The sequence below is a fragment of the Cuculus canorus genome, chromosome 21 (assembly GCF_017976375.1).
Source record: "Cuculus canorus isolate bCucCan1 chromosome 21, bCucCan1.pri, whole genome shotgun sequence".
Classification (NCBI taxonomy): Eukaryota; Metazoa; Chordata; class Aves; order Cuculiformes; family Cuculidae; genus Cuculus; species Cuculus canorus.
Window position 1 is genome coordinate 5,172,027 of NC_071421.1, and position 22,441 is coordinate 5,194,467.

Genomic DNA, 22,441 nt, shown 5'->3' on the forward strand with positions numbered 1-22,441 from the left:
AACCACCTAAGGTTGCCCAGAGCCCCATATGTTTCCAGGGATGTTTCTACTACCTACTGGGCAACCTGTGCCAGTGTTTCACCATCCTCATTATAAAAAAAAATCTTCCTTATGACCACCCTAAATCTCCCCTCCCTTCGTTTAAAACCATTACTCCTTGTCCTGTCACAACAGACCTTGCTAAACAGCTTGTCTCCATCTTTCCTGGAGCCCCTATCAACACTGGGATGCTGCTATAAGGTCTCCCCAAGCTTTCTCTTCTCCAAGCTGAACAACTCCAACTCTCAACCTGTCAATAGTTGCCAGAGACAAGAGGTGCCTGTTGTTAAATGTGAGGCAGGCCAGGGCCAGGCTCTGAGTGCATCTCAGCCCCCACTGCACACCCCCAGCTCCTCACACAGCCTCATTGAACACTCTGAGCTCCTCAGCCACTGCAACAGCCCCTCACACAGCCCCACTGCCCACCCTAGCCCCACTGTGCACCCTTAGCCCCTTACACAGCCTCACTGAACCCCCCTAGCCCCTCACACAGCCCCCCTGCATCCCCCAGCCCCTCACACAGCCCCAGTGCCCACCCTAGCCCCTCTATCCACCCCCAATCCCTCACACAGTACCCCATGCACCCCCCCCAGCCCCACTGTGCATCCTGAGCCCCTCACACACACCCTGCACCCCCCAACCCCACTGCACCCCCCCAGATGCCTCTCACAGCCCCCCTGTGCACCCTCAGCTCCTCAGACAGCCTCCCTGTACCCTCCTAGCCCCACTGCAATCCCCAGCCCCTCACACAGCCTCTCTGCACCCCCCGGCCCCCTGCACACCCCCAGCCCCTCACACAGCCCCTGCACCCCTCCAGCCCCACTGTGCACCCTGAGCCCTTCACACAGCCTCATTGCACATCCCAAGCTCCTCAGACTCTGCAACAGCCCCTTACACAGCTCCACTGCCCACCCTAGCCCCACTGTGCACCTCTAGCCCCTCACACAGCCCCCCCCTGCACCCCCAGGCCTCTTGTGCATCCTCAGCCCCTCACACAGTCCCTTGTACCCCCCAGCCCCACTGCACAGCCCCAGCCCTTCACAACCCCCCTGTGCACTCTGAACCCCTCACTCACACACCCTGCACCCACACAGCCCCTCAGAGACCCCCCTGTACCCCACCAGCCCCACTGCAACCCCCAGCGCCTCAGCCCCACACCTCCCCAGATCCCTCAAACAGCCCCCTTGCCCACTTTAGCTCCATTGTGCACCCTGAGCTCCTCAGACAGCTCCTCCCTGTACCCTCCTAGCCCCACTGCACCCCCGAGCCCCTCACACGCCCTTTCTGCACCCCCAGACCCCTCGTCCATCCTCAGCCCCTCACACAGTCCCTCGTACCCCCAGCCTCACTGCACACCCTTCACACAGACCCACCTGTGCACTCTGAACCCCTCACACACACACAGAGCCCCTCAGAGACCCCCCCTGTACCCTCCCAGCCCCACTGCAACCCTCAGCCCCCTTGAAGCCCCCCTCCAAAATGGCCGCCAGCCCCTACCCCCTCCCCGAAATGGCTGCCCCTGCCCTGGCTGCCGTCCCTCATGGTGGGAGCCGGGGCTCTGCGTGGCCACACAACCCACGAGGCGCGGAGAGGCAGAGAGAGTCCCCGAGGCGCCATGCTTTATTCTTATGGGTGGAGAAGAAAAGGAAGGGAGCACAGGGGATGGGGCAGCTGATGGGGGACAAGGAGGGTGCTCGCGGGCAGGCAGCCCAGCAGGTCCAGGCTGGGCAGCGCTAGCAGGAGGTGAAGGTTTTCCAGAAGAAGTTTTTGCAGGGAGCCTTGCGGTCCCGCTGCGATAGCTGGGCGAGCCGCCCCAGCACTGCCCGCTCCTCTTCCAGCTTCCCCTCCTCTTCCATGTCTGGGGAGGCCACCTCGCGCCCCACATCCACACTGTCCAGCAAGCCCGCCAGCATCTTCAGGATGGTGTCTTTCCGGACTGTGCTCTGTTCCTGCGGGCAGAGAGCAGCGGAGAGTGACAGATCACAGAATCATAGAATCACCCAGCTGGAAAAGACCTCTTGGATCATCGAGTCCAACCATCCCTCTCTGCCACTAAACCATGTCCCTGAGCACCTCATCTGCCCATCTTTTAAACCCCTCCAGGGATGGGGACTCGCCACCCTCCCTGGGCAGCTGTTCCAGTGCCCGATGACCTTTCCTGTGAATAATTTTTTGCTGATATCCAGTCTGACCCTCCCCTGGTGCAGCTTGAGGCCATTCCCCCTTGTCCTGTCCCGTCACTTGGGAGAAGAGCCCAACTCCCTCCTCTCTACAACCTCCTTTCAGGCAGTTGTAGAGAGCAATAAGGTCTCCCCTCAGCCTCCTCTTCCCCAGGCTCAACACCCCCAGGTCCCTCAGCCGCTCCTCGTAAGACTTGTTCTCCAGCCCCTTCACCAGCCTCTTCTCTGGACACACTCCAGAGCCTCAACATCCTTCTCAACATCCTTCTTGGAGTGAGAGGCCCAGAACTGAACACAGGATTTGAGGTGTGGCCTCACCAGTGCCAAGTCCAGGGGCAGAACAACCTTCCTGGACCTGCTGGCCATGCCATTTCTGATCCAAGTCAAGATGCCATTGGCCTTCCTGGCCACCTGGGCACACTGCTGGCTTATGCCTGTTCCCCATGGCCGTTGAGGCACAGGAGCTCGTTGCAGGGTGTGAATGTCCCTATTGATGTCCCTCGTTTCCCTGCTTCCCCCTTGTCAGAGCTGATGCTTTTCCCATTGCCAGAGCTGTGCTGGAGATGGGGAGCCTGTGACTCCAGGTCATAGAATCATTTGATTGGAAGACCTTTGAGACCGTCAAGTCCAACCGTACCTGTCCACCACTAAACCATATCCCTAAGCACCTCATCAACCTGTCTTTTAAATCCCTCCAGGAATTGGGGACACCATCACCTCCCTGGGCAGCTGTGCCACTGCCCAAAAACCCTTTCCATGAAGAAATTTTTCCTGATATCTAATCTGAACCTCCCTTGGTGCAAGTTGAGGCCATTTCCTCTTGTCCTATCACTAGTTACTTAGGAGGAGACCAACACACTCACTAGTGACCAACACCTCACTACAACCTTCTTTAAGGTAGTTGTAGACAGAGAGAAGATCTCCCCTCACTCCTCCCTTCTGTGCCTGTTCCAGCTCAGCCTCTGGACAGGCAGAGACACACATGCCATGTTGTAACCGGAAAAGAGCTGCTAACAAATAGGCAGGAATTGGCTGTGAAGTCCCTTGCCGCCTGCACTAATTAAATTTCATTGAATGCTGAGCGGCCTCTCTCCTAGAAAGCCCCTTCACTGCCCAGCAGCCGCTGTGGGAAGGTCAGGGAAGAGGAAAAGAGTCCTGAGCAATATTAAATTAAGGGCACCAGAGGCTGCAACCCACCATAAAATGCTGAGAATGAAATGGCACAAAGAAGAGAGCACTGGATTGGTGCGGAGAGGGATGCCCTAAGAATCTGGAAGAAAATATTTAGTCAGTGGAGACAGGCAGCTTGTATTTCAAGAATAAGAATCTGTATTTCAATTGCCTGGTGCTGGGGGAAGAGGAGAAGCGGAGCAAAAGAGGAGTTGCTGACCTGCATCCCTTTGCCATAGATAAATAGGAAAGAGTACAGCCTGCGGTTCGGGGCTTGAGGGAGTTCTGTCAGGGACAAGCTGTGAGTTATCTTGCTTCTATTAACTTTACATCCAGCAAATCCGAGGAACTACCTCTTGCCTGAGTATCCCTGGTCTCTGTGACTCATTATCAGAGACAGCTGGTACTGGACAAGCTGGGAGAGATGGTTTGACAGGAACAGACCCGGTTTCTCATGTGGATGGGAATCTTGGAAGCACGTTTTCACGTAACTTCTCACAAATGCCATATTTACATCTGGAACTGGTGTATCTATTGCTGGCTCTGTCAGCACCAGTGTTCGCTAAGGACCACTTGGTGAGCAACTGAAAAGACAGATAAATACAGGCGGCAGCAGCAATTACTTTGAGTTCACGTTACAGAATGTTTATGGTTATTTCTAAATCACTTTGTTAGCTCTATTAACTATTCCTGCTTCCACACAAGCGAAACTGAAGTACAGAAAAATCACATGCTATGTTTGCAGCAGCAAAGAAAAGCCAGCTTGTGACCATCCTGATTCTTACTCCTGTGCTGCAAGTACAGAAATGTCTTGAGCCTTAGAGACACCGTCTGGGGAACTCTGCTAAAGGTATCTACTGGCTCATGCCTTCCTTTTAAGCTTTTTTCCTAGCTCTAAGTGCTATCTTTTGAAATAACCGGCTCCAAGCAGAGCCAGCAGCTTCAGGCTCAGGCGTGGGGAAGAGCTCAGCCTGCTGTTAGAGGATATTCCTTATGCATGATCAGCTGTGGCTGTTAGTGAAACTAGGCAGCTCTTCCCCTGCACTAATCCACTGCTAACATCCTTTCTGCTTAGAGGTGCAAGAGATAGAGATTGGCAGCAGAGATATTGGCATGGGTGGGTTGTGGCACACCTCTGGGTAGCTGCTCAGTTCCCTGAACTACATCCATCAGTGCATCAGAATGTGCAGAGCTTTCTTTTGTTATGCATTTTATGGTGGTTTATATGTAAAATGCTCATATTCTTACTTCAAACATTTGTCTGAGTTACAGCAGTGGTGACTGTAGGAATTGGTTCATCAATATCTAACAATTTCTCAGTTTGTAGAATGGTCTAAAGAGAATCATTATCTCTGTTATAATTATATCATTATTTTGTAAGCAGCAGCGTGTGGAAGACCAGAAGTCATTACACTTGCATTCATTTTTACCAAAGCCTTATTTACCGATTTATTCCCTACAACTTGTTTCTCTTTTTCCCAGCAGCTTTGCATCAGGAACAGTTTACTTTTTAAGGACTGAATTTGTTATTGTAAGAATATACAGCTGAAAGTTTATACTTATCCCCAGAAGGGTTAATCCCAGCCAGCTGCAGGAGCCCTGATCTCTAACAGAATGCTAACCCTAGCACCTCACACTGTTTCTTTCTTGCAGCCAGTTTTGTCGTTAATGGGATGTGAGCCCATTCCTGAAGCAGCAAGACACTGATGGATGACCTGGAGCCAACACTTAAGACAGAAAAAACGATGTGGACACGTAAAAAGGAGAAGCTAGAGTCTTTGAAACCAACACTGGGATCCTTCACTTCTCTGGGCAGCTCCTCTGCAGGACTGAAATAACAGCAGCGTTACGGATACAGCTGGAACCGAACTGCGGGGTGACTGCCCACAGCTCAGAGGATCCTCAGGGATGGCAAGAAACACGCAGGTGAGAAAACTGCGGGGTGAGGGCAAGCAGAACACAGCACTTGCTTGTGATTCTGTTATGCTATTGCTTCCTTCCCTTTGGCCTTGTAGTGAAATAGTCCAGCAAAACAAAGTTATTATAGTGCTATAGCCATTATAATATTAGAGTTTTGCCAGCTGGTAGGATAATTATATTGCTATAATAAGTTTTGCCACTGCACAGAGCTATGCTGGTTCAGAGTGTAATTATTCTAGCAGAACTATGTCAGTGTAACTCCCCTTGCGAATACTACTCTGCAAAAAGCAATTTTATTCTCATATAATTACTTCATTTATTATTCCTCTGTTACTTTCCTACTGAAACCGTCTTTTAAACATTTGTCCTTCCCATGAGTCCTATTTAAAATATCATCTCCCTTGATCATTTTACCAATCATGTATCTTTTCTCTCCCTCCCTAATACTCTGCTTTATTCTCTGATGCTGCACTCTTTGAGCAATATCATTTTCTCTTTCAACCGCCCCCTCTGCTCTGTTCTTTTCATCAGTTTTTGCTTAGCTTAGAATTCACTTTTGCAGCTCTCTGGCATCTGCCCAGGTACGTTTCCTAAATAAACTGGCTACTAGGCTGTACTAACAGCTTGTGCTTCAGCAGCACATGAAGCTGTAGCAACTTGGAATATAGAGGGGTGGAAGACTTGTTTGCATCAGGCAAAGCCTAATTGCCCTTAGTACCCTTCCCGTGGCTCCAGCCTGCTCCGTGGGCTCCCACCTCACCCAGCTCCTGCACAGGGTGCATTATACTCACCCTAGTGTTCTGTAATGCGAGTCTCTCTTCTCCGGGCAGTGCAGTAGCTCTCACGCTCCACACCAGCAGCAGAACGGACACCAGGCTGGCCACCAGCTGCATGATGTACAGGCTGTGTCTACTGTGCTGAATGAGGAAGACTGGGAGAGGGAGCTGTTTCTGGGCTCTCTTCTGCCTCAGACAATGGCTGCAGCCCCTTTTATAGCCCTCCCCCTAGCCCAGTGGGTGACGCAAACAATTAAGTCTACATCAAAGGCAAATTAGACTTTGGAGAGGTTGTTAACACTTGGCTGCTTGAGTGGGATACCTCGGTGCCTCTGAGCTTTCCTTGTGCCAGACCTGCACATACTGAGAAAGGAAAGGTTTGGGACTCTTCACCTGATAATTCATAGGCAGTGTCTGTGTCTCTCCTAGCTGGTTGAATTCTGCTTGGGAACATAATGTTGGATTGAACAGGCCACCAGCTTGCACAAAGCTCTGGCCAGTGCTGGATGATTCAGAGGGAAGAGGTAAAACTTCTGGCCAGCAGTACTTAGGTATGAGCTTGGAACCTCAGCTTGTGTGTCCAAACGGCTCCGGACTCTAGGGGTATTTGGAACTGGATCTCTGCATCCAGTGACGCATCTCACTGTGGAACGCCAATATGCCTGGCGTTGCCTTTACGGTAACGTGGGGACACAGCCTGCAGCTATGCAGTAATATAATCTGCCTTGCATAACGTACATAAGTCTACCTGGGAGCCAGTTGGAGGATACTGGGTTTTGTTCTTAGTATTGTTTCAATATGTCTTGAACCTATCCCAGAAGTACAGGTCAACACGGTCAATCCTGACTTGGAGAGGTTGGGTTTAAACATATTAAAGGGAAAGCAAAGTACTGAAAGGCTGGTCAGAGCTGGAGCTGCTCTGCTCAGTGAGCCTTCAGAAAAAAGCTCGTGGTACGCTGTTTGGAGCAAGCTGTTTCCTGATCTCTGGTTCTCAATTGTTAATAATGTTTCTCCCTTTGCTCAAAATGCTGTCCCACCATTGAGACTGGTTTGTGGGCCAGCACAAGGTGATATTAAGCACTGCTGTGTGCTTTGCATTGTCCCCATCGTGTGGGGACAGCATCCACTGTGAGCACTGCCTGTGAGACACAGACACAGAGCCAAGATCCCATCTCACCACTCGCCCTTTCTCCAGAAGCATTCCCCTCAGGCCGATCCCCTCCTGACCTAACAACAAAGGACAGTCAAGAGGGAAATTGTTATCCTAATTTAGCACCTAAGAAACCCCTACAGGGGGATGCAGTGGAAGAACTAAGAACAGAAGGCAGAAAATCCTGTTTTCCATTCCTAAGGCTTACCAGCATTAGAGTTCCTGGAAAGAGCAGGATGAAGCTTCACCTGCAACTAATCCAGCTCCTAACACCAGTTACACCACCCTGGATGCTCTTGAGGGAAAAGATGCCATCACTTCCATGCATGTTTGAAAAGAAATGCTGGATTCCCTCACTGAAAGATACAAAGGAAAAAACCTTTTCTGAGTCATACGGGCTTCTGGGGGAAAAGGCGACAATCCAGCAATTTCTAGAAATGGATTTTCCTCACAAAATATTGTCACCTCATCGTTCCTCCTTCCGCCCCCGTGACAGCTGGTTTCCACGCACCAGTTTCAGATGAAACATTATCTGTTTTCTTTTAAACTGATCTTGCTGGTTTATCAGAATCGCTGTGTTAGCCCATCGTAATGGATTCTGTCAAACACTTCCCAGCCAGTCTGGGGCTCGAGACAGAGCACAGTCAAGAACCAGGCTCCACCACGCAGACAAATCTGGGACTTGCCAAATGACCCACAGCCAATTTGCTCCAAAAAGTGGGGAATAGCACATGGAGAAAGCTCAAAAGAAGCAAAAGGTATGACCCGTGAGTGGGAGGAGTACCTGGGCTGACAGGCTGGCAGGTGAATCCCTTACTGTTTGTTATGAGGCAGGACTAAACCTTATGGGCTACTAGACCAAAACCAAGCCAGCCAGCCAGCAGCAGTGCTGCCAGGTCTCTGTGCTGGGGCTGTCTGGTCTAACCGAACTGCTTGTTCTAATTAACACAGTTTTGTCTGCGGCTTTGCCTTCTGAATGGGCTGTTTTCTGTCTGTTTCCTTGGGGTCCGAACGATGACAACGCTCTTCTATCAAAATGGGATGATGTACTGAGCCAGAGGTCAGCTTCTGGGGAGGTCCACAGGGATGTCAACAGTGACCAGGGTGCCATGAGTCTGTGCTGGGATTAAAGGGCAGTAATAAAATAAGTGTTACCTCTTGAGGGGTTTGGCTTCAGAGAGAGTTTCTGCCCAGTTTCTGTGCCAGCACCAAACCTGTTGCCCTGCTGATGAGCACAGGTCAGCCAAAACTTCTAGCCTGGGCCAGGCTGGGCATCTCTTCCCAGCTGGGAGGGACAGGGACACATCAAAGCGCTTACACTCTAGTGCCCACAGCTCGACTGGATCTCTAACTCCACACAAGTTCTCCCCAGGCTCTGCTACAGCATCTCTCAGTATCAAGTGCCTCTTTTCCAGATAACTCCGTCTCCCCTGGTGCCCTTCCCTCCCCTCACATTCCCCCTGCTGCTTCCCCTACACTAGTCTGTCTTCCTCAAGCTCTGGTCCTCTGGCACCTTTGCAGTGTTGTCCCACCACCACCACTGCTGATCATGTCCCCATCAGAAGCTACAAGCATCACCTCCTTCTCCAAAGTAAAAATAACTCTGTGGTGATAAAATTTCCTCTTTTTAGTAACTGGGAAAGACTCAACACATAGCACTGGGACTGTTCTTCATTCCTACTCTTCCCCATTCCCTGTCACATTAGCTGCCTGACCTTTAAGAAGGCCCCAATTATTTTTTTTGCCAACTCTTAAATGCTTATCTCTCTGTACGGGGAAGGTCTTCTCCCAGAGAAATAAACGTTTCTGACAATTCTTTCCTTCATTTCCTCTTGCTGTCCCTTTCTCTGTAATCTGACTCACCCCTTTAGAAGTCTTCTTCTTCGATGCCCTCTTCTGTCCGGAGTTGCATGTGGTCTGAATGGGTTTCTACCACTTTACAGCGAGGGTACATCTATCTGAAATCAGCACGTCTGCAAACACATCCCTGGTAAGGGGAGGGATGCTCCTGAAGGAAGTTCAGCATACAGGAACCTTAAACAGCCTGGCTATCCAAGGATTTTGGCTCACAGTTATCGTGGCTTCAGCAGAGATGCAGAGCAGTTTTGGAGATACAAAGATGCTTTACACAATCACATAAGACAAGATCCATGTTTCTGTGATTAAAGGTGCACAAGCAACATGCAATGGGAGACATTTTATCTTTGAAGAGAGAGGTCCCTGACCTCTCCTCCGTCTGTCTGTACAGCAGCAAAGAGCAGGCATTGCCAGAATACAGAAGCCAAGATTATGCCTGGCACTAAATGTCACATTAAGGAATAAGGTAATTTCTCAATTGCTTCTTCTACAGCCTGGACATTTGCCATCTTCTGCCTATTTCTTGCCTGGTCTGGGTTCAGATCACCACGCCTCGAAGCACATAGCTGGACTGCATCAGGCCTCCAGAACAAATCCTGGTTCCCAAAGGTGAGGCACTGAGCTGCAGCTGAAGGGAGAGTTTAAATGCTTCTGCTTTCCTGTCACTGGAACCCTTTCTCTCTGCCCTCAAGAGTCCCTTGTTGCAAAGGCCGATGCGATAAATAAAGCAATAGTCAGCTGACAGTTGGGAGCCTTCCTGGAAGGGGAAACCAATTTATTCATCGGCCTGAAATCACAGCCCATTTATCAGGCCAGGTTTGCAGTATTCTCTTGCGCTGCACTCCCCGGGGGCCTCCAAGAAGCACGCAGGTGGTTGTTCTGGCCATGGCTTTTCATCGGCACTACTCTGACAAACCCAAGGAAGAGACTGCGTGTGCGTGGGCTGGAGCCTACTGCTCCCGCTCCTCTCCGATAAGAGCCGCAGCGCAGGTGCGGGAAGGAGGAGGGGAGGACCGCAGGGATGCTGCTGTCAGAGCACGCACGACTACAAGCCTTTCAAGCTCTCGAGGGAGGTGCAGTGGGGGGAGTTGTGCTGCCTTCTCTGTCTGTTGATCCCAAAGGAACTACAGGAGAATGCCGGGAGGGCGAGCATAGAATGCTCAAAATCCTTTGTTATTTAAAAATGCACGCAAAGTTAAACATTTCAGCTATTTCACCAAAACTCTTCCTCAAAAATAACTCCTTCCCATGAAACACTGCTATTTCAAATTACCTCTATTTTCCACCGAAACTGTTTTCCCCGGCTCCAAGTAGGAGGCAGTTCTGGCTGTGAAGCAGGCTACGGATGCTTGAGGTTACAGTCTACTGATGTATGAACTGACCTCTGTTACACCAGACTCATCCCGTTGGTGGCAAGATTGGCTGGACAAGACTTGGATGGAGACGTGCGCCATTTGGATTTCCTGAGGGATTGCATAGGCACTGCGCCTTGTGGGAATTCAGGCAGAAAGAGCTCACCAGGGACGTATACACACGGGACTGTCAGCACCACAGAAGGGACCGCTCAGCTGGGAGAGCTTTACAGAGGAATTCATGTGCTCCATATAGCATGGGGTTCTGGTTACTCCTCTCCTACAGCTGAAGGGGGATGAAACACACGTATGTCATCACATACATCATCCTGCTCTTATCCTTGGCACATGGAATTAGCCGTGTTAAGCACGTCCTTCCCAGCCGTGAGGGTATCTAGCAGAGGGCAGCCCCCTTCTCGGGCCAGCCTGTGGTCCTCACCTCCTGCACTTCAAACCCCATCAGCCACAGAACTGGTGTCCTGCACTGCTGAAATCCCTAACATTCCTAATGATTCCCCTGCCCTTTATCTGCCTCACACAACACCGTGCTGCAATTCCCTGGCTGTAATTCCCCACCTTTTGTATATTTTCAAAGCACTTAACTCTATCCTATAAGTGACCAGGAAAGAGCTTCACATAGACTTATCAGTATTTAACTTGGTTAAACTTCCCACTCTACTTTTTAACAAGATTTTGCCTGACTCTTTTGCTAGACCTGAGCTGCTCTTTCACGCTTTTGTGAACTTTTCCATCTTCTTCCCCCACTATTTTATCAAGGGAATCCTCTCCCTGGACTTACTGACATTTATTAATACTTTTTGGACTATTTGCTTACCGAGGCTGTTCTCTGAAGAAATAGCAACTGTCATTCTTACTTCAGCAGTCTCTTGCTCCAGCCAAGCTCCATCGATAATTCAGCCAGGCCTTGATAACATTAGCTCTACATGAATACAACGCTCATGCCAATTAACTGGCTGAAAGCTCCCAAGAGATACAGGCAAGAGATTTCTCTTAATTTTTTAAGGTCTTTTCTGAACTTCTAAAAATTGAGTTAGTGCAATGAGTAAAGCGCAGAGCAGAGAGCCTGACAGTTCAAAAGGCGCCAAGAGGCTTAAGCAATTGATGCGCTAAAGCCCATCAGGCTCTGTTCTCTTGCTTGTCTCCACCTGTTCCGACTCCTATTGCATTGTACGTTACTTGGGACAAAGCCTATCCCTGCTTGTGCGCTCCTCGCTTAATAAGATGCTGGAACATGACTGCAGCTTGTCTAGACAAACAGCATCTTTGCTTGCGAACGGCCTTGCTTGGCCAGCCTTGGGCAAAAAGCAGCCAAGACGCTGAAGAAGTTACTCAGGTCTTTCAGTTGCCCACCTGGGGACACGGAAAAGATTGCTTTAAAGTATTCAATGCTCAGTTCCATTTGTGGCTCCCTTATTTTTCTCCTGTTGGGCAGTAGCCAAATTGACAGTTTCTGTTCAATCCCCAACATCCTTGGCCACAGCATCACGCGGTTTCACAGCTCAGACGTACATTTATGGAAAGGATAATCAATCTGCAGACACAATCCCTGACGGATGACTGCCACGCCAAATACCCTTCCAGCAGCTTAAGTGGCCTGTAGACCTTGTGACAGTGCTCAGCATAGGGGGAAGGGTTTGGATAGAACTGGCTACGGCTGCACAAACTTGCTGCCTCTCTGTGCTGTCAATGCGCGCTCGATTCAGGCACCGATCTCTTCTGCTATCACAAAGCACTGAAGCATTCGAAACTGCCTTGAAGAAGTGATTTGTAATGACTCTGAAACCAAACACAGGACCCTATGGACAGAGGATGTGCGACCTGGACAGCAAACAGCCCTGTCTTCCTCCTCTCATCACTGAACTCAGAAATTTGGAGAGAGTTCAGGAGAAGCAAAAGGAATAATTAGCTGCGTGGAGGTTAGTAACAGGTTTGAGGAAGCTCCTTCCCTCCTGGGCATTGTTGTACTCATCAAGGGTGGGTGGAAAACCTGAACCTGTTACTAGTTGGCAGCTTCTCTAAGGCATTCCTGGGCTACAGTCCTGGTCTCGATTCCCATTCCAGGGGAAAGAAAGCGTCAGAGATAGTTTTCTGTCAAGGATGAAGGGCTGAATGGGGTTCAGGTCCCACAGTAATTTGAACAGGGGGAGCTAGAACCAGCCTCCATTACTGCTCTTTGTAATAAAAATAATAAAACCACAACAGTTGAGCAACCAAAATGCCTCAATCGCCCTAACTAACCAGTAGCTGTGGGAGAAAGCAGACGGTTACCCAGACAACTAAGAGCCAAAATGCGTGTAATCGTCTCAGTACAAGAATACAAAGGAGATCCAGCCTCAGCTCTGCAGCTTAGCAATGCTTTGCAAACCCTTATGACCAAAAAGCTGTACTGATATCAGTAGTAGAAGGGGGCATTGGGAAAGAAGTGGCAAGTCTTGCTGGAAAGAGGAGAAAGCAGGGCCATTGGTGCTGATACCACAGAAACCCCACAGAAAATGCAGCGGCTGCACCACCTGTGCTGTTTGTAGGGTTGCAAGAGCGGTAAAGCCCAACCCCAGCCTTTAAGGCACAAGCCTGCTCCCTCTGGTTGTCTCTTATCAAGCCAAAGAGCCTCCCTCAGGAAGTTTTTTGTCTTCTACTGATGCCACCTAGTGACTGTCCCCAGCCCCTTCAGCTCGAGATCAGTACTCACTTCAGGCCCCTGGAACCACTAAGCCACCACAATTCTTGCAATAGACCGGGGCCAGCGATTGCCAGGAATTATGGGATGCTAGCGGGGAGATGGGCAGCTGGAAAACAGCTTGGAATGCTGTGCCAGAGGCAGCGTTTGGACTACAGAATAGCTTGGATAGAAGCTACTGACTTCTGCAGCACAGAGGATGACAGAAGCTGGAGCTATCACAGTCAGGTTACAATATACAACATGCAATGGCATCGCTCTTCAGAGCTTATTTTTGTTGATAACTTGTCATCCCTCTAGACAAGGGAGAGAGGAAGTCAGACCAACTACCAAGCGCCCTGGATGTCTTCTGACAAGCACTGCAAACTTTCATGATCTCAGTTTGCATCCCCGCACTCTCCCAAAGAAGCACAGCGACCCACACTGATGTCACCTTAACCAGAGCCGAGTGTTTAATTGATTGCAAGGGAGTGACAACCGTACAGTGGTTGTTCTGGGAAGATGCCCACTGCACAGCGGTGGTACGGAGTCTTTAAAACAAAAGTAAAGAAGTGGAGGCAGATCCATCTCACAAGAGAGTACAACAGAAAACAACTTATGCATCCATTCTACGATTCGGGGATTCTGGGGGCAGCATTAGGAATAATGATGCCTCCTAAGGACTAGCAAATACGCAGGCCTGAGGCATCTCAGCACGACTGAGACGAAAGATTTGTCAGCACAACTGACTCCCCAACATCATTATTTAACAGCAGGCAATGGATCTAAGGTTTGTTTTTTATATATATATTTATATTTATATATAAAGCGCCTATCACCATATTGATAAACATTCTTTGGAACCACTCTGACGGCAGAGGTGAGGACAGGGTTCAGCCTGCGAGTACCTCAGCACTCCTGTTTCCAATTTAAAAATGAAAAAGCCACAAGACTTTGCTGCCAGCTGGCCCGGCTGGCGTTTAATACTGCTACTCCGTCAGGGTTGGAGGGAGACCTATTGTGAATGGCAACAGTTCGCACTGTGACTTCTCCAACTGTGCTGCAGAACCGTGCAGGTGTCGCAGAAGGGCAGTGAGACACGAAGGCTCAGACCCGTTACCGGTCAAAACGTCTCAGCAGCAGGGAGCTCCTAGGAGAGAGCAAGCTAAAACTTTGCGCACAAAGCTCTCGCTCTCTGTGCTTAAGGCTGAGTCAGTGACCCTTCTGGACTCTTCCCAGGTTTCAGAGGATGGTCAGAAAGAAACACGTGTCAGTTATAAATATACCATGTCAGTTGTAGGGGGTGGAGGTGGGCGCAGGGAGGGGAGGATTTAGAATGGGTGCAAGGAGGAGAGAAAGGAAAAAGACATCTTACGTTTCCAGCACTGGAAAGAACAGTTTTGACCTCACGCAATAAGTCACTGGACCTTTTCAATAGTCTTATCTGGCTTACGCCCCATCATCTTTAACACATCATCAAAGGGAATGTTGGCTGGCAAAGGGTTAAACAATCCCTCACAGCGGAGAGCAAATCTGCAGTCTGCTGGGAAGGTCCCCACCACATCACTGATGATCTCAGGGTCCAACTTGAAGGAAGGAAGCAGCTTCTCAGTCTCACACGTCGCTCAGGGCCTGGAGGCAGCCAAAGATAAACAAGTGTCAGGTTGGACCTGCTGCAGCTTTACCAGTCCTCAAAGCAAAAATGGCTCTGGAACACAATCTCTGAGGAGGCTTTTTTCCTGGAATCTGCAGTTGCAACCCAGTTGGGAAATGACGGAATGATGCAGAAATACAGACTCTCCTTTGAGAAGGCATCTATGCTACAGCATCCTTTCTTCACTCACTGTGTTGCACTAGAAACCACAACCACATTTTATGGAATCATAGAATAGTTTGGGTTAGAAGGGACCTTAAAGATGATCTAGTTCCAACCCCCTCCAAAAATCTAAGATTTCTGGAGCTTTCCAATAGGAACCACCAGTTCTGTGGGCTCTTGGACCTAAATTTTGCTAGGTGAAGTAGGAGTGATCTCCCACCAAGGCACAGGACATCAGCCCAAAGAACGGTTCCAAACTGAACTCCAGTCTTCCCAGACAGACTGACTCATACTGTGCTACGTCACACAAAAAGCCGTCCTGTTCAGACTCGCTAACACAGAAGCCTTGAGGGCTGCAGGAAATCCTCAGTCCCGTATACTCCCATTCCTGCTGAAGGAAAGTCATATCTCATCCTTGATGAAGGACAAACAGTGCAGCCGTGCTTACCTTCCGTGCAAACTCTGGTAGAATGAAAGCTGCCCGATGAATGTCAGAGTTGTAGTATTTCAGATTCCTCTCCTCTACTTGTTGCTGCGAAAGCTGCTGCACCGGCTCCCGGAAATTTGTGTTCTGCAATAAAGAACCCAGATAGCTCTGTAGCGCTGGGGTAACGAGCACAAGGCTGTGTGACAGGCATCCAGATTTACAGCAGGGAACCAAGAGGACGTGAAGGAAAACAGATGACTTTCTGTTCTAGGATGAAATCAAAGGTTCTGCGTAGCTCCAAGCCCGAGGGCTGGAGTTTACGCTCTGTACCTCATGTGCCTAGCCTTTATTCACAGATGTCAGCACATGAGGTCAGGCTGCCTGTGAGCCATGGGCCAGATGAAGCGGTCGGATTGCACCCAAGCATTTAAGAGAGAGGCAAGGCTTTTGCTCTTCTGAGCAGAATCCACATCTGCTTTAAGACACACACAGTACACGCTGCCAGTGCCCCGAATAAATAAAATACAGCAGCACAAGTGCCGCTGGCTCCCTAAACCAATGTGACAGTCGCATCACCGCCTGTAATGCAGCATACTGGAAAGAGAATGGACCTTGGTGGTCTGAAAGTTACCAGCCCCAATCCAAACACTGACTCTTACTTGGGGACCTCTGTACGAGCAGATTACCAGTTACAAGCTGATTCTAACGAAGCAGATGCCCACTCTATAACAGCCAGCATCAATAAGCCAAAGCCTTAACAAGCTCTAGAAATTGGTAGTTGCTTCCTCCCTTCCAAGTTTGTTGCACTAGAGAGAAAATGTCCTCTTCCAAGGCAACTGGTTCCACTACTGGTCAGTTCTGCACTTCTTTCAGCACCACACAGGCTGCATTACTGCTCTGGGGCCCTGAGCTGGGGTCCAGCATGAGCTGAGGCCCCAGAGCAGGCAGAGCTCGGCGCACAGCCCGAGCTCTGCGAGGGACAGCCTGCGGCAGGCTCTGCAGGTGCTTTCAGGGAGAGGAAAAGGGCACTTCAGGTGCCTGAAACTCACCGGGTTCTTGCTGCAGAGCATGAAGCCAATCTGCCCGCTGGGATATGTGGGGATGGTGCAATAGGCGTATTCCACAACAGGGAACAGAGACTTGCAGAACTGACGCATCTCCTTAATGAGATCCAGGTGCAGCCACTGGCACTCACCTACAGGGAGAAAGGAATACAGCATGCAAGGTGAGAGCTGCCCCTCTTCCCTGCACAGGCCTGTGCCAGGTTAACCGTGGTTCCAAGCCCAAACCTGCTCTGCTCCGCACAGCTCGTGGTTTCAAAGGCAAGATAAGACCCTTACGCCAGTTTTACTAAGCGCAGTCCAGCAGTTAATGAGTTGACGCAGACAGATCAAAACCGCTCCTGTACCTGGGAGCTGAATTGGATTTCAGTCCTTGCATCACGTCTCCCCAGGAAGAGAGTCCTCCGTGCCTCACACGCTGCATGCAATGATCTGGCACCAGCCTCTGCCCAGAGACAGCATCCTCACCTTGGCAGCAAAGAATCCCGTCTTCTCGCAGGGCCGTCTTCATCAGCTGGTAGTAAGATTCTTTGAATAAGCTCTCTGCAGGACCTGGGAGAGAAGCGAGTAAAGAGACACGTCTAGAGAAACTAAGGCTGTAGGCTTCTGAGAGTTTTTTGAACACCCAGGCTGCACAGGGACGGCACTAGAACAGAGATATTTTAAATGGCTTTTCATTGACCACAGGTATCAGAGAGAATCTGGAAGCAAAAACTTCCAGTGCTGGGTGAACCCCAGCCTGCACAGCAGAACCATCAGGATTTAAGCTTTGCTTAATAGCAAATGCAGAACTTTCATCAAAGAAAGTCCTAGCAGCTGCATCTTGCTTCAGTAAGCATTTTTTAAGCTGAACTCCTGCTCCAAACCCCCTTTTAGAGATGCCTCTCTCTGTGTTGACTATAGCAAGAGCGAAGGTGACTCAGCCACTTGTCATTAGGTCCCTAAAATGAGGTGTCATAACTACGTTTGGTCTCTCTCTACCTCAGTTTTCCCCTTCAGAAATACAACTTTGCTACAGCCACTCTGAGGTTAGGTAGCTACATCAACAGTGCATGAGCTGCTACTTCATTAGTGGGCACAAATGCAAAGCTGTCTTTGCCAGCACAGTGCTGTATTCCCTATGGGATTACTGGACTGAAGGATCCTCTCTCCCCAAGAAGCAATAGCTGCTGGAGTTGGATTTTGAGGACAGAAAAGTGACAGCTGGCTTGAGGCCTTGTTAATACAATTTTCTGGTCTTCATCCTTCCCTTTTTCTATCAGAAGAACCAAGTCAATGACAGGCTTTTCACTTGAAAGTAGCCTGGGAAGACTGGTATTACTTCTAGGAAGTAAGCAGAGGAAAAAAGAAGAGGAAAAGGAATATGGAAAACAGTACCCTTTCGTGCCTGGAATTCTTACCCATGGGGTCAGAAGAGTCTGTGATAATCACGTCAAAGGCTTCTTGGTTTTGTTTCATGAACTCAAAACCATCTCCCACGTGCAAGGTCAGCTTAGCGCTGGAATAGCCCACTGCCATCCCTGGGAGGTATTTCTTAGATACCTGGATCACATCCTGCAACACAGAGAGCACAAGTGGGTCAGCAGAGGCTGCGAGGAGCTGCTTCTCAAGCTACTGTGCAGCTGCAGCTCAAAGAACAGCACAGTGAGTCATTTCCTTCCACGCCTTCAGCACAAATCCGACACGCTAGCTAGATCCTCAGGAGCTGTCAGCATCTTTAGCCAACCAGCTACACTCAGCCCTTTCCTATGGCCTCAGGGTTCAGTGACACTGTGGGTCTGTCCTTGCCAAACTCAACAAGAAGAACTTGGAGCTTCAAAGGCTCCCTGAGGAGTTAGAAGACTACGATTAGAGATCAGACTGCGCTGTGCTGCTTCTCCCTGCAGATATCACTCGCAGAGGCGATCTTAACTAAAGATTTTTCATTTATTCCTTCCTAAACAAAACCATGCCAGCAGGTTTCTGGATTCAAGATGAGAGATTTCCCAACCTGTGCTGTATAGTCATGAAATCAACCCCCTAACAAGAGAGGAGTTTGCTCTCCAGAGCGGCTGCGATGGTCAGACAGCCGCTGCGCTAGGCCCAGCACTTACATTGAATACAACCACAGTTTCTCACAGCTGGCAGAAACAAAAAAATACACTGGTGTCAGGCAGCGCTTGTTCTAAACCAGGCACATATCCCTACTCGGCTTGGCAGGCAGGGTACACAGGCTCCTGGAGCAGCGTTTCCCATTCCTTACGCAGCCACACTTTAAGGAGACAGGAAAACTTTCCAAGAAAGCAAAATATCAGAACAAACTGACTGAGAGGAGGAAGACCAACCCATCTACCACGGAAACAAATACCCCCCACTTATTTCCTGCTTTCCATTGCGGGAGACTGCTTAACAAAGCGCCCATCCTCCTCTGGCAGGAACAGCACTCTGTTCTGCATTGGGAGAGAAGAAAAAGCAGCACCTTCCCAAAGCCAGAGCTCTCCTTCCCTAGATCCCACACTTGGCCAGAGGGAGAGAGAAACGCAGCACCTTCTCAAAGCCAGATCTCTCCTTCTCCAGACCCCACGCTGGCCTGGAAGGGCCTCTACTGTACGTGCGTGAAAGAAATCACATGGAAGGAACAGCCAGCTGCCACGTAGATGACTCGTAAGGCAAGGAGGTGGCGCTGTCAGTGTCACGCCAGCAGAACCGGCAGCAAACACGCTCGCTGCTGACAAGAGACAGCAGGTGAAGCAGCAGCTCCCTGGGACACGCTGAAGCAAGGCTGCTTCTGGCCGGGCAGCCCTGAGCCGAGCCCCGGGGCAGCTCCAGGCAGCGGCGAGCCCAACGCACCTCATCGATCTCGCACTGCACCACAGACTCCACGGTCGGGTGTTTCACCACCTCTCGCAGCACTCCCCCGTCACCACCTCCGATGATCAGCACCTAGGAGAGGAGAGGGCTGAAATCCAGCATCAGCAGGGCCAGAGCTCAGGGGGAAATGCTCACAGCATGACCTAAAGAGGATGGATTGAAACCCAGCAGCCCTTTGAGCTTATCCGGCCCTGGTGCTTGGAAATGTGGTCTGGGGGACACAAGGGCTGCTTGGATGTTCTGTCAAGTGCCCGGCACTGGGGTGCAAGGAATGACACGCCCCTTCCAACTTGCTCCAGTCCCCTTCCAACCCGCACCAAGCCCCTTCCAGCCTGCACCCCAGCTCCCTTCCAAACCTCACCAGCCCCTTCCAGTCCCTTCAAAACCCCACTGGCCCCTTCCACCTTGCACAAAACCCCTTCCAGTTTGCAGCAGTCCCCTTCCAAACCACACTAGCTTGCGCTAGTCCCATTCCATCCCCTTCCAAACCACATCAGCCCCTTCCAGCTCACACCAGCCCCCTTCCATCCCCTTTCAAACCACACTAGCCCCTTCCAGCTTGCTCCAAGCCCCTTTCAAACCACATCAGCTCCCTCCAGTCCCCCTCCAAACCACACTAGCCCCTTCCAGCTTGCTCCAAGCCCCTTCCAGTTTCCACCAGGCCCCTTCCAAACCACACCAGCCCCCTCCAAATCACACCACTCCCCTTCCAAACCACACCAGCCCCTTCCAGCTTGCACCAGCCCCCTTCTATCCCCTTCCAAACCACATCAGCTCCTTCCAGCTTGCCCCAGCCCCCTTCGAAACCACACCAAACCCCTTCCAGCTTGCCCCGAGCCGTTTCGAACCACAGCCCCGAGGCGGGGGAGCCCTGTGGGGCGCGGGGCACTCGCCTTGCGGGGGTTGGGATGGCTGCAGAGGGGCAGGTTGGCGATCATTTCCTGGTAGGAGAACTCGTCGCGCTCCGTGCACTGGATGACGCCGTCCAGGACCAGGACGTTGCCGTAGGTGGTGCTGGGGGGAAGCGGGGTTGGAGCCGGGCCGGGGCGGCGCTCCCGCTCCCGCCAGGCCCCACCGCGTGGCGCCGGGCGCCGCTCTCCCTCCCTCCGTCCCTCCCCTCGCGCCGCACCTGCGGAACACCAGGATCTCCTGGTAGCGGGAGCGCTGGTGGTGCAGCAGCTCCTCCACCTGCAGCGACATGGCCTGCCCGGGCCACAGCCGGCACGTCTCCCGGAACCAGCCCTCGCGGATCCGCGACGCCGCCGCGCCGCCGCCGCCGCGCTCCATCCCGGCCCCGCGCCGAGGGGACGCCCCGCCCCGCGCTCAGCCCGGCCCCGCCCCGCAGGCCCCGCCCCGCCGGCCCCGAGCGGCGGCCACGCGGGGCGGGGCGGGGCGAGAGGGACCGCCCCCCCCGGAGGGCTATAGCCCCTCCGTCCCTCCCTCTGTCCATCCATCCATCCGCCTCTCCGCTCCTCCGTCCCTCCATCCACCCCCTCAACCATCTGTCTGCCCATCCCATCAGCCCCTCCACCTGTCTGTCCGTCCATCCTATCAGCCGCTCCATCTGTCTGTCCATCCATTGGCCCCTCTGTCAATCCATCCTGTCTGCCCCTCCATCTGTCCATCAACCCCCTGTCCATTCATCCATCCCATCAGCCCCTTCATCTGTCCGTCTATCTGATCAGCACCTCCATCGGTCTGTCCATCCGTCCACCTGATCAGCCCCTCCATCGGTCTGTCCATCCGTCCACCTGATCAGCCCCTCCACCCATTCTTCAACCCCTTCATCTGTCCGTCCATCCATCCATCCATCCATCCCATCAGCCCCTCTGTCTGTCCATCCATCCATGAACCCATCTGTCCATCTGTCTGTCCAACCATCCCATCAGTCCGTCTGCCAGCCTGTCTTTCCATCTGTCCACCAACCCCTCTGTCCATCTGTCCATCCATCCCATCAGACCTTCCATCTGTCTGTTCCTGCATCTCATCAGCCCCTCCCTGTCCCTCCACCCATCTGCCAACTCCCCCTGTCATCCTTCCCATCCGCCCCTCTGTTTGTCTCTCCATCCTTCAGCCCCTCCATTTGTCCGTCCATCCATCCATCCATCCGTCCATCCATCCATCCATCCATCCCATCACACCCTCCATCCATCAGCCCCTTCATCCACCTGTCCATCCATCACGTTAGCCCTTCCATCTGTCCGTCTGTCCATCCTGGGCTGCCCTCACTTCGCAGAAACGTGAGCAAACACTAATTCTTGGGGGAAAAAAAGCCTAATTTGGCTCTTTTGAGGGCCAGCCACTGACAGGAGATCCCCTTCCCATCTTGGTGCGCTCTGGGGTGTACAGTTCTAAACCACAACCTTGGGAAGGAACCCGGCAGTTACACCAGGAAAGAGCTTGAACAACCGCTCCATGACCGCACGTTCATGTTGAGGATGGGGTTCCAGAGCACGCGCAGATGCACCAGGCACTTCCCTCAAGGTCATCTTTAAAACCTACAGCAGTAATTGCAACTCGTAAGGAAAACACAAAAATTAAGATCATCCTTGAAATGTAATGGAAATATTGCAAATGTGGAAAATGAAGTAGAGGACTTAATGAATCCATAGAAATCTGCAGCCAAAGGGGTAAGAGGTGCTCATCTTCAACTTCCAGACAACTCGGGAGCAGCAAATGCTGACGAGAAGGGGAAGTGGCAACCTTTGTAAATGCAGTCAAGAGACAACTGCTATGGAACCACCTCTTCAGTACCTGAAGGGGCTACAGGAAAGCTGGAGAGGGGCTGTTCACAAAGGCTGTGGGGATAGGATGAGGGGCAATGGGTATAAACTGGAGAGGGGCGGATTTAGACTGGACATAAGGAGGAATTTCTTCAGGATGAGAATGATGAGACACTGGCCCATGTTGCCCAGGGAAGTTGTGGCTGCCCCATCCCTGGAGGTGTCCCAGGCCAGGTTGGATGGGCCTTGGGCAGCCTGAGCCAGTGGGAGGTGTCCCTGCCCATGGCAGGGGGTTGGAACTGGATGGGCTTTAAGGTCCCTTCCAACCCAAACTATTCTATCATTCTTCTCAAAACCACTCTTCCATGTTCAGCTGCGCAGGTGGATTTTATAAGCAGAAAAGGACTCTGCCGTCACCACGCTGCTTGGTCAGCACTGCGCAT

The 22,441-nt window shown here is 51.3% G+C and overlaps 2 protein-coding genes across 2 annotated transcripts; both read right to left on the reverse strand.

Annotated features, from left to right (window-relative positions):
* Positions 1-1,646: 1,646 nt before the first annotated feature.
* CORT (cortistatin) lies at positions 1,647-8,661 on the reverse strand. Its single transcript, XM_009562352.2, has 2 exons — positions 6,101-8,661; positions 1,647-1,988 (listed from the first exon to the last, which is right to left on the reverse strand). Exons 1-2 carry the CDS (start codon positions 6,200-6,202, stop codon positions 1,773-1,775), a joined length of 318 nt encoding a protein of 105 aa, XP_009560647.1. The 5' UTR covers positions 6,203-8,661; the 3' UTR covers positions 1,647-1,772.
* Positions 8,662-13,912: 5,251 nt separating this feature from the next.
* Positions 13,913-20,599, reverse strand: SRM (spermidine synthase). The gene is made up of 8 exons (XM_054085924.1): positions 20,405-20,599; positions 20,169-20,289; positions 19,255-19,347; positions 17,826-17,979; positions 16,894-16,977; positions 16,414-16,559; positions 15,386-15,508; positions 13,913-14,753 (listed from the first exon to the last, which is right to left on the reverse strand). The coding sequence occupies exons 1-8, from the start codon at positions 20,560-20,562 to the stop codon at positions 14,736-14,738; spliced, it is 897 nt and encodes a 298-aa protein (XP_053941899.1). The 5' UTR covers positions 20,563-20,599; the 3' UTR covers positions 13,913-14,735.
* Positions 20,600-22,441: the final 1,842 nt, after the last annotated feature.

Coding starts and splice junctions, on each gene's coding strand:
- CORT (XM_009562352.2), bottom strand. CDS start 6,202: ATGCAGCTGGTGGCCAGCCTGGTGTCCGTTCTGCTGCTGGTGTGGAGC. Junction 1,989..6,100: donor TCGCATTACAGAACACTAGG/GTGAGTATAATG, acceptor CTCTGCCCGCAG/GAACAGAGCACAGTCCGGAA.
- SRM (XM_054085924.1), bottom strand. CDS start 20,562: ATGGAGCGCGGCGGCGGCGGCGCGGCGGCGTCGCGGATCCGCGAGGGC. Junction 20,290..20,404: donor GAGATCCTGGTGTTCCGCAG/GTGCGGCGCGAG, acceptor GCTTCCCCCCAG/CACCACCTACGGCAACGTCC. Junction 19,348..20,168: donor GCCATCCCAACCCCCGCAAG/GCGAGTGCCCCG, acceptor CTCCTCTCCTAG/GTGCTGATCATCGGAGGTGG.